Source organism: Eschrichtius robustus, chromosome 3 (genome assembly GCF_028021215.1).
Source record: "Eschrichtius robustus isolate mEscRob2 chromosome 3, mEscRob2.pri, whole genome shotgun sequence".
Lineage (NCBI taxonomy): Eukaryota > Metazoa > Chordata > Mammalia > Artiodactyla > Eschrichtiidae > Eschrichtius > Eschrichtius robustus.
In genome coordinates this window covers 113,501,871-113,519,923 of record NC_090826.1, presented here as the reverse complement: position 1 = coordinate 113,519,923, position 18,053 = coordinate 113,501,871, and the positions used below count along the sequence as shown (strand labels likewise).

At 40.8% G+C, this 18,053-nt stretch overlaps 1 protein-coding gene across 7 annotated transcripts in view; it reads left to right on the top strand.

Moving 5' to 3' along the window:
- Window positions 1–18,053, top strand: part of GON4L (gon-4 like) — a 92,466-nt gene that overhangs the window by 56,873 nt on the left and 17,540 nt on the right. For all 7 annotated transcript variants that reach the window (XR_011073606.1, XM_068540985.1, XM_068540988.1 and 4 more), the window contains 8 exons: window positions 3,274–3,314; window positions 3,913–4,016; window positions 6,295–6,493; window positions 7,025–7,111; window positions 8,251–8,422; window positions 9,899–10,043; window positions 11,144–11,294; window positions 17,491–17,607. Coding sequence is in view for 6 of the 7 variants with exons in the window: in XM_068540985.1 (XP_068397086.1) it covers window positions 3,274–3,314; window positions 3,913–4,016; window positions 6,295–6,493; window positions 7,025–7,111; window positions 8,251–8,422; window positions 9,899–10,043; window positions 11,144–11,294; window positions 17,491–17,607 (1,016 nt within the window). In the remaining variant the exon portion in view is untranslated. The remainder of the gene's footprint in view (window positions 1–3,273; window positions 3,315–3,912; window positions 4,017–6,294; window positions 6,494–7,024; window positions 7,112–8,250; window positions 8,423–9,898; window positions 10,044–11,143; window positions 11,295–17,490; window positions 17,608–18,053) is intronic.

Genomic DNA, 18,053 nt, shown 5'->3' with positions numbered 1-18,053 from the left:
CTGAACGAAGGGTCTTCCTTTCTAGTCATAGAGTTCTATGGTCATAAGTAAAAAACTGGGATAGAATTTTAATTTTGGGGCTTCCCTGGTGGCACAGTGGTTGAGAATCTGCCTGCCAATGCAGGGGACACGGGTTCGAGCCCTGGTCTGGGAGGATCCCACATGCCGCGGAGCAACTAGGCCCGTGAGCCACAACTACTGAGCCTGCGCATCTGGAGCCTGTGCTCCACAACAAGAGAGGCCGCGATAGTGAGAGGCCCGCGCACCGCGATGAAGAGTGGCCCCCACTTGCTGCAACTAGAGAAAGCCCTTGCACAGAAACGAAGACCCAACACAGCCAAAAATTAAATAAATAAATAATAAAATTTAAAAAAAAAAAAGAATTTTAATTTTGTTTCTACCCCTTGTCATCTTATGTTATCATGCTTAATTATAATCCTTTTAAGAGGACTTTTCTTACATGGATGGTAAAAATTTAAAAATAAAAAAGCTTAGAATCACAGAGTTTGGAAGGCCTCCTGTGGTCGCATATATTTTCCTCCCACTTAAGCGTTTGTTAACAGCTTCTCTCATGTGGCCTTTCAGTCCGTTTGGATACTTCCAGTGACAGGGAGTTCATCAGTTCTGCAGATAGTGTGTCCTACTCTTGAACACCTCTTCAATTAACATTTTCCTTATTAATTTTTTTTTAAAATTTATTTTTATTTTTTGGCTGCGTTGGGTCTTCGTTGCTGCGCGAGGGCTTTTCTCTGGTTGCGGCGAGAGGGGGCTACTCTTCGTTGTGGTGCGCGGGCTTCTCATTGTGGTGGCTTCTCTTGTTGCAGAGCACGGGCTCTAGGCACACGGGCTTCAGTAGTTATGGCACGTGGGCTCAGTAGCTGTGGCACGCGAGCTCTAGAGTGCAGGCTCAGTAGTTGTGGCGCATGGGCGTAGTTGCTCCCCGGCATGTGGGATCTTCCCGGGCCAGGGCTCAAACCCGTGTCCCCTGCATTGGCAGGTGGATTCTTAACCACTGCGCCACCAGGGAAGCCCCAACATTTTCCTTATTGAACCTGAATCTATCTTTTATATTTCTCTGTTTGTCCTTTGTTGCCATAAAATGTAATTTACTCCTAAGTGTGCACAGTATGTTTCTTTTTCTACATTTTTTCTTTATTATGCTAAACATACCAAGTTTTTTCAGTTCTCTAAATGCCAGGCTTTCCACATTTCAACCCCCAAGTTACCCTTCTCTGGATTCTAGCCTTTATTTTTAAGAAAATTCTCCCCCATGACATTTTATTATGAAACTTTTCGAACATACAGAAACGTTGAGAGAATTGTACAGTGGACACCCGTATACCCACTACCTAGCTTCTATAGTGAACTTTTCATATATTTGCTTAGTCATGCAGCTATCCATCTATGAATCCATTTTTTTAAAAAGCATTTCATAGTGAGTTGTAGATATCTAAACATTTTCAGCACGCATATCATGAATTAGAACTCAGTATTTGTTTACAGTTTTTCTTTTTAGGTAAATTTATACACATTGTAGTACAGAAATCTTAAGTGTACAATTCAGTGAAGTTCGATGTGCCTCCTCTTGTATAACTCAAACCCCTAACAAGATAGAGATTTGTCACCCCAGAAAGTACCCACTTGCCCCTTCCAAGTCAGTCCCCACACCATCCTCCCAGGTGCAACCACTGTTCTCTTTTCTACTATCACAGATTAGATTTGCCTCTTTTAGAACTTCATGTAAATGGAATCATATAGTATGTGTTCTGTTGTGTACAGCTTCTTTCACTTAGCATAATGTTTTTGAGATTCATGCACATTGCTTGTATCATTAATTTCTTCCCTTTTATTGCTGAGTAGGATTCCAGTGTATAAATATACCAATTTGTTTATTTTTCATCAATCCCCAGGTGTTGATGGACACCTGGGTTCTTTCTAATTTCTGGCTATCTTGAATAAAGATAGCTCTGAACTTTCTTGTACAAGGTTTTGTGGACAAGTGTTTCATTTCCCTTGGGTCAGCTATTTAGGGGAAGAATCAGTGGTCATAAGGTAGCTGTATACTTAGTTTTCTGAGAAATTGCCAAACCTTTTTCCAAAGTGGCTTTCCACTTTACATTCTTTTTACAGTTCTAGTTGCTCCACATCCTCACTAGCATTTGGATTTTAGCTTTTTTAAAAAAAATTAATTAATTAATTAATTAATTTTTGGCTGTGTTGGGTCTTCGTTCCTGTGTGAGGGCTTTCTCTAGTTGCGGCAAGCAGGGGCCACTCTTCATGGCGGTGCGTGGGCCTCTCACTATCGTGGCCTCTCTTTTTGCGGAGCACAGGCTCCAGACGCACAGGCTCAGTAGTTGTGGCTCACGGGCCTAGTTGTTCCGTTGCATGTGGGATCCTCCCAGACCAGGGCTCGAACCTGTGTCCCCTGCATTAGCAGGCAGATTCTCAACCACTGTGCCACCAGGGAAGCCCGGATTTTAGCTTTTTAATGCCCTCTTAAGAAGGGCTTTTACAGAAATGATCACAGTCCTCTAGACAGAGTTTGAGACTCTGCTCTGATTCAGTGATATGCTTGCCTTCTTGGTTGTGAGCACTGTTTTGGAGCTACTGTGTCATATTGAACTTAAGGTCAACCAAAACATTGAGATCTTTCTCAGATTCATTGTTTTTGAGCCATGTTACCTTTTGGTGCACTTAAGAAACTGATTTTTGAAAATCCTAAATGTAAGACTTTAAATTTATCCCCATTATGTTTCACCCAATTAATTTGAGAAAACCTAGAATTTTGAATCTGTCATCAGTTGGTCTGGCAATCCCTTTCAGCTTTATATCATCTACACATTTGGTAAGTGTGTTTTCTGGATGTATTAGGTTGTTGATGGGATTGCTGAATAGTTCAGGTCCAAAGATAGGGTCCTATGACACACTGCTGGAGACTTCTCTCTTGACTCCATTCAGTAGGATAGGCCAACAAACTATGAATTTATCTCATTATAAAATCATCTAGCTTACGTTTTTGTGTGCTTTCCCATTAGAATTTAAGCTTCATGAGAGTAAAGTCCTGTCATGTATCTAAGCATCTAGAACCAGGGATTAAGGCATATAGTTGGTGTTCAATAAATGTTTTTAAATGAATGAGTGGTTGATGGATAGATATGAGGATTTTGTTAAGAGCCTTGCTGAAAACAACTTTCATTGAATTTTCTTGGAATTCCCCCTATGGCAAAATGAAACAAACATGTGCCAACAGCATACCGTTTGGCTTTTTTGCAGAAAAGGAAGTGAATGAACTGATGGAAGAGCTGTTTGAAACTGTGAGTAATGATCTTTGAATGAGAACTCAGAATAGTAAAAGTGGATTCTCCAGCAAGCTCTGTCCTTTGGTGTCAGGGCCTCTCTCTCCAGAAGGGTGGTGTGAACCAAGCCCATTCCCCTTTCAGTCCACCCAGGAGAGAATATAGTGACAGGAGAATTTTGCTAAGTAATAAACTTTGATTATCCATATGTAGGTTATTCTTAATAAAGTTTTCCTTTTAAGCTTTTGGATGGACTCTTCACTATCACATGTTGCATCCTTAAAGATTGCAAACTAATTTTAGATTATTCTGAGCCCAAATAGTTACCTTTCTCATAAATTTATCTCTTTAAAGATATTCTGATCATTTCAAGTTATCCATGCTCTGTCTTTACCATTACAAGTTGGCTGATTGAGAAACTTTTTTCCTGGCATAATAGCTACCTCATGTGCAGGATTGTGCGAGCCCAGAAATGAGAAAGGTTGTGATGCAAGCTCTTTCTGTGCGCCACCATTATTAAAGTCCTGTAAACTAGTCTTTGCTTTCCCTTGTCACTGCTAGAGTGACTTTTGTGTGCCCATTCCCCAGGAAAATCCTTCTTTTCCTTTGCCCTCAGTTTCAAGATGAGATGGGATTCTCCAACATGGAAGATGATGGCCCAGAGGAGGAGGAATGTGTGGCTGAGCCTCGGCCTAACTTTAACACCCCTCAAGCCCTACGGTAGGCTAACCAAAGACCTTGAGACTTAGAATGGAGGAAAAGTGTATGTCTGAAAAGGTTTTGAGAAATTCTGGTTAACAATTTCCCATCCCTGACTTCCTGCTGTTACTGATATTAGGATGCAGAGCCCTTGCGGGTGTTAGGTGTCAAGTGACTAAGTCTCCTTATTATGGGGCAGTGCAGCTATAGACCAAGCTGTACCTGTTTGGGAAGGGAGAAAAAGCAGTAGCTGGCATCCGTAGCAGCTTCTCCGGGTGAGTGGTGCTGGAGAGGTGTGTAGGACTCTATGTGGCCAGCCACAGAAACTACCCCAAATTGTAATATCCAGTATGTCCCTTTTGTTCTTCTGTTTCTCCTTAACATCTAGTAAATGTTAATGAACTTTTGTTAGTCTCCAAGGCATTAACTGAGCAAACCATAAAGCACCTGAAGTAATGCCCTGGAGTCTGAAATGTGTGTACTGCCCTCTTCACTTAAATCAGCACTTCCGTTGTCCCACCCAGAGAGTAGAGGCTTTAAATTTTTCCCCCGTTTTTGTGATGAATTTGCATAGTTTATCCGTACTTTATTGCTGTCCATTCTGAGTAGCAGCATACTATCGTTAGGTGACTGGCTGGATGTCAGGGTATGGTTTGTGCCGTGCGTGGAACAAAGCAGAACTGAAAGACACATAGTCTCTAATTAGTCCTGTGTTTTAACTTAACAGCATTACCTAACTAGAGAGCTTTGGATCCACCTGAAAGCTAGACCTTCAGGGAACTTGCAAATTTAGTGAAAAAGACAAGATATACTAATCATTGTGTAAAAGTCAGAAATATCAGTCATACTCGATTACAATAAATACCATAATATAACCACAACAGAAATCTCAGGAGTTCCTTTTTTTTTTCAGCTTCGTTGAGGTATAATTGACAAATAAGGTTGTAAGATACTGAAAGTGTACAACGTGATGATTTGATAAACGTATGCTTTGTAAAAGGATTCCCCCATCAAGTTAATTAACACTTCTATCATCTCCCATATTTACCTTTTTTTTTTTTTTGAGAACAGATTTCAAAATTTCTTAGAGTCTGTACTTGACCCGCTTATTTCACGTCATATTTCATAGAAAAAAATTCTAGTGTAGCAGAATAGAACCTGGGAACTTATTATCATGGGATTTGATCTGTAAACATATTTCAGTTCCACTAGTCAACTCTGTGTATGAATTTTAAAAATTTGGTCATTAGGTAACTACTTAAAAATCCTTGTTCCAATTCAGTTACCTTTCGGTATTCAGTTGATCTGCTTGGGCTGCTGCTGCTTTTCTTTCAGCTAGAAATGCAAACCTAGCTTAATCTTTGATTAAGTAAAATAACACAGGGAAAGTGAGTTACCTGTGTTCCCCTTATCAACTACCCATCCAGATAATACTTATTAAAATCAGGTGCAGCCTTTTTTTTTTGCATTATGTACATTTTTCATGCTTCTGTTCTTCTGTTCCTCTGCTAGTAATGCAGATGATCAAGAGTTTTCAATTCTCAGTAAAATTGTACAGAGGACAGGCCTGTGTCTTTAGGTTTTCACCCTGTGCCAGCCCATACTCACAGTAAATACTGTAAAAGGAAACATAACTATTTTCAACAGCCTCTGGGGATAAAGATTATTATCATTTAACTATTGCTAAATTCTAGAGGATTTCTTGAATTATGATAACCTGCTAGTCATAGCTACTTGAGCAGGTCTTATCCTGATTGCATAGAGTATCAGCTCTTGCTTAATCACTTGAGTATCTTGTTCTGCCTCTACCTCAGAACTAGCATGCTAGGTATTTGCATTCTTACTTCAGCCCCAGACACAGTCTCTCTCAGGAGGCAGGTAGTGTTAGAAAACTTGGAGAAGATTCTGTATCACCATTAAGAACAAGTCCCAGATTAATGTGGCTGTCAGTGTGATGAAAAATGATGGGTTCCCATTAGCTCCTTGGCTGCTTTGTTATCCAGACACTTCCCTACTCTTAGATTTTTGTTTGATTTCCCCTTCATTATGATATTACTTAGAAGACTGATGTAGAAGAATGGGTGGGGGGCGATTCAGAACCATCTTATTTGAATCTATGCTAACAACTTTGGGAGAAGATTTGGGTAGGATAGGAGTTTGCCTATCGGCTAAAGTGAGATTTGGGGATTAGCAGTAGATGGAAGTTGTTCAGACTGGCTTAGCCCACCATTAGAAGGAACTGGATGTGTTGTGGACCCAGGGAAATGTTCAAATCCAATCATCTCCCTGTTGAGGATAGGTTCGAGGAACCACTGGCCAACTTGCTAAATGAGCAACATCGCACAGTGAAGGAGCTACTCGAACAGCTGAAGATGAGGAAATCTTCAGCCAAACAGCAGCAGGAGGTAGAGAGGGTTAAGCCCCAGAGTGAGAAAGTTCATCAGACTCTGATTCTAGACCCAGCACAGAGGAGGAGACTCCAGCAGCAGATGCAGCAGGTAAGACTCTTCTTGGTAATGTTAATATTGGATCATCCCATGGCCTGGCTCGAAGCCAAACATTAAATTAGCAGCTTTGGAAAAGTCAGAAATAGGTGTCTTGATAACCACTGAAACCACAGGACCACAGGATCTTCACATCAGTTAGGACCTTGAAAGGTCATCATGTTCATGTCCTTATGGCTCAGGTAAGAATGCATGTAAGGACCCTGATAGTATTCAGAATGACAGATTTCAAAGAATCTTTAGTAATCTCTTCTGAATTTAACAGCCTTATTGCCAGAGTAGTTTTTTCTTCTTTCTAATCTTAGCCCCTCTGGCTTGAGGTTAAACTTCCTCTGGTTCTGTCATTTTGCTCAAGTGGAACATATTTGAGAAAAAAATTCATACCAGGATACTGTGTTGTTCTCATAGTATCTCTAGAAAGCCAAACATATATGCTAAAGTCACTAACATCTTGGTAAAGTCTTCTGGGTTCCTGAAATGACAACATCATAACATGTCACTATATTATTTTCTTTCCCCCCCCAGCATGTGCAGCTCTTGACGCAAATTCACCTTCTCGCCACCTCCAACCCCAGTCTCAGTTCGGAGGCCAGTACCACCAGGATATTTCTTGTAAGGTTTCAGATATCCCTAACTCTAAAGAATTCTGTATGCAGTTAGTTTGGAAGTCATTTCTCACAAATATTGACTCATAAGCTACATTTATTCTTCTCTCCTGTATGTTTTGGTAGCTGTTCGTATGGCTTCATGTGCTTGCTGATAAAACATAAGTTACTGGTTCCCATGAAAGGACAGAGAGAGTGTTCAGTTTTCTTAAGACTATTCCTCTTACCTTTTTATTGGGTTCTCTTACCTTTAGATCCACTCATCTTGGGCTTTTGGTACTTCTCTTCTTTTTATTGAATTCATTATTTATTAGGCTCAATATCAGTGTTTTATGTATAAAATTAATTTTCCTCATGGCATTATGAAATATTTTGGAGGAAGGGCTTTTAATTTCAAATTTTGGGGAATTCCCTGGAGGTCCAGTGGTTAGGACTCGGCACTTTCACTGCTGGGGCCCAGGTTCAGTTTCTGGTCGGGGAACTAAGATCCTGCAAGCCATAGGGCACGGCCAAAAAGAAAAAAATTCAAATTGTAACACATTTTTGACTGGAGAGGTATTACAGCCACAGGTGTTAGTTTCTGCAAAAATCCCCCTGTCAGTAACGTGTTAAAATCCTATAAAAATTGCTCCTGAACTTTGGGGTAGGTAATGAGGATATTCTTTGCCTCTTGGGTAAGTCTCTTTGGAGTTTGAGTTGGCTAGTAGTCTGAGCTTCCTTCGATAGCCAGCAGAGTGTTATTTCCCTCATTGTGTTCAGAGGATCATGAGAAGTACTTTGTTCTTCAGAGAAACCAAAAAAGACATTTAAAATTTTTATTTTATTTTATTTTATTTTATTAAGTAATGGCTCTCACTCTTGAGAATTTTAATTCTAGCTGGGGAGCTAGACCATACATCCAAAAGGCTGAGGAACACTCAGACTGAGAATAAAACAAGAACAAATTAGTGTATCACAAATCCCCAAATATCTGAGGACTCAGCAAAAGAGCAGTCTTAATGGCAAAATGTTAATTATGGAAGACTTTATGATGATTTTTACCTGTTTTTATACTCTTGTAGGAAGGACAGTTTTTCACTCAGAGGCTAAGGGCTACTGGTATTAATTGTCTGGAACTTAGATCTCCTTTGTGTCCTGTTTTCCCAGAAAGAGCTGGGAACCTTTGCCCAAAGCTCCATCGCCCTTCATCATCAGTTCAACCCCAAGTTTCAGACCTTGTTCCAACCCTGTAACCTGATGGGAGCTGTGCAGCTCATTGAAGACTTCAACACACATGTCAGCGTTGACTGGAGTCCTCGTAAAGCTGTCAAGAAGACTGGTAGGGGACAGATGTGTCCGCTTTAAGTTTTTACTTGCAATGAGAGGTGGGAGTCTTATCCCACAGATAATTTCCTAGGGATAATTTCCTAGGGGTGGAGGAGACAGGGTGTTTGTAATTTCTTCCTTCTCTCTTTTATCCCCCCTTTGTGCTCATTATCTAAGTTCTAGAATTAGGTGATAATACTTGGGCTTAAAGTAAGGATGGAGGCAGTGGACAGGGCAGGGTTGTGGGGGGTAGAGATGTGGGGCTCGTGCTAATAATTGGACTTAAGTAGATATGAGGGTAAGTATTAGGAGTCAGGTCAAGACAAACTGGTATCTGATAAAGATGGAAGTCAAGTGGTAAAGTCGGGTTGTGTTTAGGTTTTTACTCACTTCTTCATTAAGATCATTTTATTTCCCATAATGATTATAGTGATATCTCCATTTTGAGTGAAACATTGATTTGGGAGTTAGAAACAAATTAGAGATGTTGTACATTTACCATGTTCGATATTTTAAAGAAATTTGCAGATTTGGTTTCTACCTTGCATTGGTTTAGTATTTTTTGAGAAAATATTTGTTGTTCCCTTAAATTAAATATTTGCTTCTGATTTGTTCCTAGTTTAGCAAATTAGTTGTGTTTTGCTCTGGATTTGGGTTTGTCTTTGGATTTGATTTTAAATCCCCAACTCTTATAGTTAAATTGAATATAGTTGAATTTAAGTGCATTATGTCATAGACACTGATCTCAAACTACTTTATTAGTTATATGTTGGTAATGAAAACTTAATTTAACACCAGACTACAGTTATAACTTATACATATAGTGTCCTGTGTTTTTCTTCTGGGGATATAAAAATAACATTTATGGAAGGAGAAATATGGCTATATAGTGGTGCTTATCTCTGGAAAGGCAGAAGTGCCTGGAATTGAGAGGCTTAGACAGCAAGACAGAAATGAATGAGACTGAATTGTCTCATTCTCTTTATGGTTTTTTTGTTCCCAACCTCAGGAGGAATCTGGGAGAACTTAATGAAAGTTAAGTAAGAATCAAATAAAGTAAAATTTGGAATACCAGATTTGTGAGGGAGATTAAAGAAGTTGGAATCTTATCCTGGAAGAAAGAAAGCATTGTTGAAGGTCACTTATCTTTCAAGGATTTAAAGGGGGAAGGAGGTAAAAATTTTTTGAGCATACACTATCTGCCAGGTATTACTAGGTACTTTGTAAGTGCTTATGTTACTTAGTGTGTTAAGTATTCCACACAGGAAAGAAAAAGAGAATCAACTTTTAATAACATTGAATGGGACTCCTTTTAGGTATATGTTAGGCTGAGAAAGATTGTGGAAACTTTTGGGAGGGGGGTATGTGGGTGGAAGGGCATCACGTTAGGTAGGGGTGGCTCTATCTAAATGCAAAAATGCATTCAGAAGCTTTTGTGAAGCCCTCTTTTGTTCTAGAATTTCATTTATCACGAATTTTTTTCTTACAGCCTATGAATTTCCCTGTTTGCCAAAGCAAGTGGCTTGGATCCTAGCCACAAGCAAGGTTTTCATGTATCCAGAGCTACTTCCAGTGTGTTCTTTGAAGGCAAAGAATCCCCAGGATAAGATTTTCTTCACCAAGGCGGAGGACAAGTAAGGGTTTACTGTGAGGTGAACAAGAGCACAAAATATCCCAAGGAGAAGACCTGTATAATAAAGAATGGACACAAAAGACAAAAAGAAAAGCAGTGTAGATGGGCGCAGTCCTGTAGTATGTGCTTGTTCCAGCAGTGCCAAATACTGCTTTTTTTAGGGAATGACGTACACATTTTTGCAACATTTTAAGTTGTTTTTTGTCTTTTATTTATTGTAAAAACTTATCTTGTAATACTGTTAGAGGGAAATTTTCAAAGGAAAACAATTTTTTTATCCATTATCCTAACCACCCCAAGACAATGATTTTTCTTTTCGCATTTCTTATATAATTATTGGCAATATAAGTGTAATTTTGTTTTGCTTTTTTTTTAACTTAACGTCTTCTTGAAATTGTTTTTTCTATCAGATTCCATGCTGTAACATTGTCTTATTTTTGTTTCTGTATATTGTCTTTTAAGGCAATATTAATGACCCTATGATAGTCCTTTTATTTGCCACTTTCCCCCACCCCCTCTTGTTTAGCTGTTCTGAGTGAGGCTTCACCAAGGATCTTTGTGCATGGAGCTTTTGAAAATCTTTCCAGTTTATCTCTTTGGGTAAATTCCCAAGAGTGAGATTATCCGATAAAGGTTATGAACACTTTTATGGCTCTTGATTTGTATTTCCCCACTACCATCAGCAAATATGTACATAGGTAACTGTAATTGAATATGTTATGTTGGGAGGTAATTTTGGTGATGTTTAATATGTCTAACATGGTGCCCAATATTCATTTTATATTAGTTTTGTTAGAGCCATTCTTCTTCCTTCAAATTTCATTTGTATTATTAGTATAAAGTGCATCATGATCTGACATTTATTAGTGATTTATGCCTGGTTTTTCCTCTTCTCACTTGATTGGGAACTCCTCATTGAGTCTTATTCACATAGTACTTCTTAGCACTCAGTAAATATCTGAAATTTTCTATTGAATTGCCATTAACTTGTACGAGAATTAGATGTAGAAAAAGTGGGTTATAGAATGTGGAGTTCATCTGGGAGGGTTTTCAGCAGGATGGACTATCAGGTGAGATTGAGTGTCACTGCCCCTTTCTCAGTTTGTTAGCTTTAGGACTGAAGCACTTTGAAGGGACCGAGTTTCCTAAGCCTCTAATCAGCAAGTACCTTCTCACTTGCAAGACTGCCCACCAGCTGACAGTGAGAATCAAGAACCTCAACATGAACAGGGCTCCTGACAACATCATTAAAGTAAGTGCTCCCTGCACGCTCCACCGGAGACCTCGCCTGAGTGCAGCCATTCCCCTATTCTTTTGCTTAGTCTCAATGAATAACCTTTTATTTAAGACTAGTTCCTCCCACCTGCACACTAGGTTAATCGCCCTCTTTCCGTTCCAGGAACAGTGATCCATTATTTTCCTCTGGAGTATCAGCTTCTTCCTCTGTTATAGATATTTCTCCTAAATATAAAATTGTTCAAATTTTAAAATACTTCTCGAATCTGTTTTCCTCTAGCTCTTCATTTTCTCTTTTTTTCTCCACTCTAACCTTCTTCAAAGGGTAGGCCACAGTCCGCTTGTATCCTTCTCCATAACTCTTTATATTTAGATATTTATATCAAAGTTATAAAGTGTACTTTAAAGAATCAAATAGTTCTATGAGACTTGTCATGAAAGACAGTAATTTTTCTCCCTATTTCCTGCTAAGCAAGGTTTTTGTGGGTGATGGTACATTTACCTCCATATCTGGGTAGCATGCTTATAATTGCTACCACTTGATTTTTTTTTTTAAATATTTCTTTCTTTCTTTATTTGGCTGCATTGGGTCTTAGTTGTGGCACGTGGGATCTTCATTTGTGGCATGTGGGATCTTTCATTGCAGCACGTGGGCTTCTCTCTAGTTGTGGCGTGCGGGCTCCAGAGTGCACGGGCTCGGTGTTGTGGCACGTGGGCTCAGTAGTTGCGGCATGCGGGCTCTCTAGTTGTGGCTCACAGGCTGTAGAGCGTGCGGCCTTAGTTGCCCTGTGACATGCGGGATCTTAGTTCCCCGAACAGGGATTGCACCCACATCCCCTGTGTTGGAAGGCAGATTCTTAACCACTGGACCACCAGGGAAGTTCCCACTTGATTTTTTGGATTTAGGCCTTCTCTGTTAAACTGAAACCATGGAAGATGAAGACTTAGTTCTCTCCACACTCCTATAGTCTCACCACTCACTATAATTATATCACAGTTTTGCTTAGATTGTTTTTATTTTTTTATTTTTTTTATAAATGTATTTATTTTTGGCTGTGTTGGGTCTTCGTTGCGGTGCGCGGGCTTTCTCTAGTTGCAGTGAGCGGGGGCTACTCTTCATTGCGGTGCGCGGCTTCTCATTGCAGAGGCTTCTCTTATTGCGGAGCATAGGCTCTAGAGCGCAGGCTCAGTAGTTGTGGCGCACGGGCTTAGTTGCTCCATGGCATGTGGGATCTTCCCGGACCAGGGCTCGAACCCGTGTCCCCTTCATTGGCAGGCAGATTCTTAACCACTGCGCCACCAGGGAAGCCCACTTAGATTGTTTTTAGAGTTTACATTATAAGCACGATTAAAAGCTCCTCACAGCTGAGCTATGTAGTGTGTCATGATTACTTTGCTTTTCCTGCTGGACATTTTGTTTCTCCTGGTGTTAATAATTGCATTTTTGGAGGATGAGTGGGACTTGGTTTTATTATGTATGTATTACCAGTTCAACACTAAAGTCTACTTCAGTTTTATAAATCTCTTTTCAGTGTGTTCAAATATTTTAGGTGTCCTGCTATCATTTTCATCTTCCTGAAGAAATCCTTCCCAGAGCGCTCTGACGCTGTTCCACTCTACCCATGTTGCTCTCTTGGCTTGCTGCACTAATGTCTTCTCTGGCTTTTTCTTCACCATCATCCTGGGGATTCATTTCACCTCTTACTTACGTTGGATCCTTTTATTTCTGAACCCCACATCATTTTTACCTTGTTTTAGTGTAGCACATCCTACTAGCATTCTGAGGAAGAGAGCTCGAGAAACAAATTTTTAGGTTTAAACTACTTGTATTCATTGTCTGTCATGACATGACATGACCAATGTAATTTCCTAGTTTTGCTATTGTACTATATACCTGGTTTGTATATGTAACTATTGTTACTGTGTAACAAGTGTACATGAGACCTGTCTATGAATCTATAATTATTCAAAATCAAAAGTTTGAAATATGTCTCTACTCTGTTCTCCCACTTCAGTGGGTCTAACATTCTAGGTTGAAAATCACTTTAATCAGAACATTTTAAGGGCTCCATTTTCTTCTAGTTTCTAGTGCTGACTCTTTAGAAATTTGATGCCCTTTTGACTCTTGAACCTTTATGTAACACCTGTTTTTCCTCTCCCTCCGGCAGTATGTAGGATTTTTCCTTTTTCTCCAGTGTTTTGAAATTTCATGATAATATGCCTCAGTATGTGTCTAGTTTCATTAATTATGCAAGGTACTTGATAAACTTTACTTTGGAAACTCATAGGTTCCAGTATTGGGAAATGTACTTGAGTTACATATTGATGGTTTCCTTCCCTTCTTTTGGTCTGTTCTCTCCTATGGTGCTCAGTGGTCAGATGTTAGACCTCTCAGGCTCATCTTCTCATCTTGTCTTTCTTCTTTTTTCCCATCACTCTGTCTTTTTGTTGTACTTTCTGAGATATTACTTCAGCTTTTTCTTCTAACCGTTCTGCTGAGTTGAGTTCTTTATTTTTTCTATCATATTTAAGATGTCTAATAGCTAATTTTATTGTTGGGCATTGAATATTCTTTAATAGCAAATGGCAGAGGGAATGTGGGAAAGCAGGAGAGGAAGGAGGCTGGAGTTTTCTCTTCTATACTTGATCAGCATAGTACTCCTGCCCTCACCTCTGCCTGACAGCCTCAGTTCAGAGAACATCCTTTCCACAACCCTGACTTCTTTCTGCCAGGCTAGGGGGAGAAGCTGTCACTGGGCTACATCAAACAAGAGAGGGGATTTGGGGTCTAACCGCCTCTTCAGCAGATTTAAAACCTGTCCTCCTCATCTTGACCTGTTTTTAATTCCTCCACTTCTGGAGGTATCTGGTGTCTTATCCTTTTGCCAGTCTTTGACATAAATTTAGTTGACCCTTAACTTTTCTCCACATGGGGTTTGGTTTTCTTCATTCTCCTATGTGACTTACCACTCCTCCATCTGCTTTTTAGCTTTGAAAAAAAATTTTCTTTTAAATAAATTTATTTATTTATTTTTGGCTGCACTGAGTCTTCATTGCTGCACGCGGGCTTTCTCTAGTTGCAGTGAGCGGGGCCTACTCTTCGTTGCAGTGCACAGGCTTCTCATTGCGGTGGCTTCTCTTGTTGCGGAGCATGGGCTCTAGGCGCGTGGGCTTCAGTAGTCGTGGCACGCAGGCTCAGTAGTTGTGGCTGGCAGACTCTAGAGCGCAGGCTCAGTAGTTGTGGCGCACAGGCTAGTTGCTCTGCAGCATGTGGGATCTTCCCGGACCAGGGCTCGAACCCGTGTCCCCTGCATTGCTGGTCGGATTTCTTTCTTTCTTTTTTTAAAAAAATTTATTTATTTTATTTATTTATTTTTGGCTGAGTTGGGTCTTTGTTGCGGTACGCAGGCTTCTCATTACGGTGGCTTCTCTTGTTGTGGAGCACGGGCTCTAGTCGTGTGGGCTCAGTAGTTGTGGCTCGCAGGCTCTAGAGCACAGGCTCAGTAGTTGTGCACAGGCTTAGTTACTCTGCGGCATGTGGGATCTTCCCGGACCAGGGCTCGAACCCCTGTCCCCTGCCCTGGCAGGCGGATTCTTAATCACTGCGCCACCAGGGAAGCCCGGTAGTCAGATTTCTAACCACTGCACTGCCAGGGAAGTCCCAAGAATTTTGTTGCTTTTACTTTTTCTCTCATTCTGTCTCTCATTTTAGGCTTTTACCTTTAATAATTTCCTTTCTGTTGTTTTCATGGGGATTCAATAGGGAACAAACCCAAATAGATGTGTTTAATCTGCCTGTCTTAACAGTAAGTTACCCCTTAACTCTTTTTGTTTTTTAATAAATTTATTTATTTATTTATTTTTGGCTGCATTGGGTGTTCGTTGTGGCAAGCAGGGGCTACTCTTCCTTGCGGTGCGCGTGCTTCTCATTGTGGTGGCTTGTCTTTGTTGTGGAGCACGGGCTCTAGGCACGTGGGCTCAGTAGTTGTGGCTCACGGGCTCTGGAGTGCAGGCTTAGTAGTTGTGGCACACAGGCTTAGTTGCTCCGCGGTATGTGACATCTTCCTGGGCCAGGGATCAAACCCATGTCCCCTGCATTGGCAGGCGGATTCTTAACCACTGCACCACCAGGGAAGTACCCCCTTAACTCTTTTTTTTTAAAATAAATTTATTTATTTTATTTATTTATTTTGGGCTGTGCTGGGTCTTTGTTGCTGCGCACGGGCTTTCTCTAGTTGTGGTGAGCAGGGTCTACTCTTCGTTGCAGCACGCGGGCTTCTCATTGCGATGGCTTCTCTTGCTGCGGAGCATGGGCTCTAGGCGCGAGGGCTTCAGTAGTTGCAGCACATGGGCTCAGTAGTTGTGGCTTGAGGGCTCCAGAGTGCAGGCTCAGTAGTTGTGGCACACAGGCTTAGTTGATCTGTGGCATGTGGGATCTTCCTGGACCAGGGCTCGAACCCGTGTCCCCTGCATTGGCATGTGGATTCTCAACCACTGTGCCACCAAGGAAGTCCCCCCCCCCCCCTTAACTCTTTAACCTATGAGAGTGTGGATATTATCTCCACAAAGATCTCGAATTATTTCCCAATTGGCTATCCAGTGGATACTTTTCTGCTCTTATCCTATTTAACTTTGCAGTTACATTGATACTTTGATAATGGAGTCCACACATTCCTTCTTCAGACTCTTATCTCCTGTGATACCAGGACTTTTACCACAGGCTGCTCTTTCGTGAACTCTTCTTCCCCTGCTCTACCCTTAAATGTCAGTGTTCCACAGTAAATTTGCAGTGTGTGGTCTCATCCAGATTGATGATTTTTGGTGTTGTCTGTCTCTTCATGATTTTCAAATCTGTGTCTTTGGTCCGGGTTTCTCTCCTGAGCTCCGGCTCAATGAAGTCACCTGTTTAAAGGAATTCTTAGGTAAGTTGCCTCACTGATGCCTCAGACTGAACTGTGTCTCCCTCTGCACCCTCCAGTTGTTGCCACTGGCACCACCACCAACAGCTAACTCCCCTCCGTCCAACTTACCCCTTCTTGGATATGTTCTTTGTGTATGACATTACTGTCTAGCCATTTTCTCAATCCATAAACCTAGGAGTTATACTCGACTCCTTCTGCTTGATCACTGCCGTCTGTCTGTCTGTCACCAAGTCCTCAGTTTTCTTACTCCATTTCCTACTCTGTTGCCCACTGCCTTGGTTCAGGCACCTGAATTAAGTTACACCTGCATTAATGCGGTAGTTTCCTAACTGGTGTCTCTAATTCTGGCTCCATTTATTCCATTCTTCAGATTGCTGCCATAGCCACCTCTATCTAATCCTTCAGCCTAGAGTTGAGACTGCTTGGCATGGCACAGAAGGCCTCTCCTGCCTACCTCTGACTTGTCTTCTGAAGTCTCTTTGCATTCCTTTAGTTGTAGCCAGACCGATCTCTTTGTGGTTCCTTAAACACATTCATGATTCTGAAAATGAATTATATTCTGCCCTCCCCTGCTTCATTTAGCAAACTCTGTTTCTTTAAGATTTTTCTATAGTTGCACCTGCTCCAGAAAGTTCTTTCATTTTCAAGTTTGAGTTGTGTGTCATTTTTTGTGCACATCTTTATACTTTCTTACACAGAATGTCATTATTGGTTTCTACTTGACTGTCTCTCCCACTGGTCTCTAAGCTCCTTGAGAGCAGGGATTGCTTCCTTATTTGTATGCTCAGCTTGTAGCACAGTGCCTGGCGCTTATTGTCAGTGTAAGTTCAATTCCCCTCTTCATTCACTCTTAAGACTGAACTGTCTCAGTCTTGCTGTTCTTCTTTCCTTCCCTTCTAATGTCCTTTGCACCATTATTTGCTTAAAAGGAAGCTTCCATGGGCCAGAATAAGGATTAATAAGGCACTCTCACTGCGGCTGCTGAGCAGGAGCAAATTTTAGATAAGATGACTCTGACCACGTGCTTCCTTTTCTCTGTGACCTAAACTTTTCCCTTCCTGGTGACCAGAATGGAGCGCATCATAAGATATTGAGTAATGATAAACTATTTATTAATTAGAGATTAGCTTAATTTGAAATGCAGAAGCAGTCAGCATATGCTGTTCATGGATACATGTATATGGATATGTATGTGTCTGTCTCAGACTGCCGCCCACCACACTCCCTACCCTGACAAAGAGCAGTGTTTCTGGAAGGAATGTGACTCATGCTTAATTTCTTCATGCTCAGTTTTATAGGAAGACCAGACAGCTGCCCATCTTAATGAAGTGCTGTGAAGAGATCCAGCCACATCAGTGGAAGCCACCTGTAGAGAGGGAAGAACACCGGCTTCCATTCTGGTTAAAGGTACAGCCCTTCTCCTCAAAGTATGTCAGAAGTAGAAGGTCACTAGAAACCCGGCAGAAATGTCAAAGGCTACTTTACACCTCTGATGCTTTAGTTGTAGAACTAGGACTTAAATCTTCTTCAGTTACCGTTCCTCTCCCACTTCTCCACCTGATTCTATAACCTTTTAAAAATAGTGGTTAAAATGCTAGTTTCTTAAAGGAAATTCAGAGCAGAGTTTCTAGAGTATATAATTGGCATGTAGTCTTTTTAGAAATATCTGATATCATGCAGAAAAGTCCTTCTTAAAGAGATGTCTCGAGACTGTCCTGGAAAGGTACCTAACATCTAGAAAGCCCAATTATTATTTTTTTAAAATATGCTTATTGGAGTGTAATTGCTTTACAATGGTGTGTTAGTTTCTGCTGCACAACAAAGTGAATCAGCTGTATGTATACATATATCCC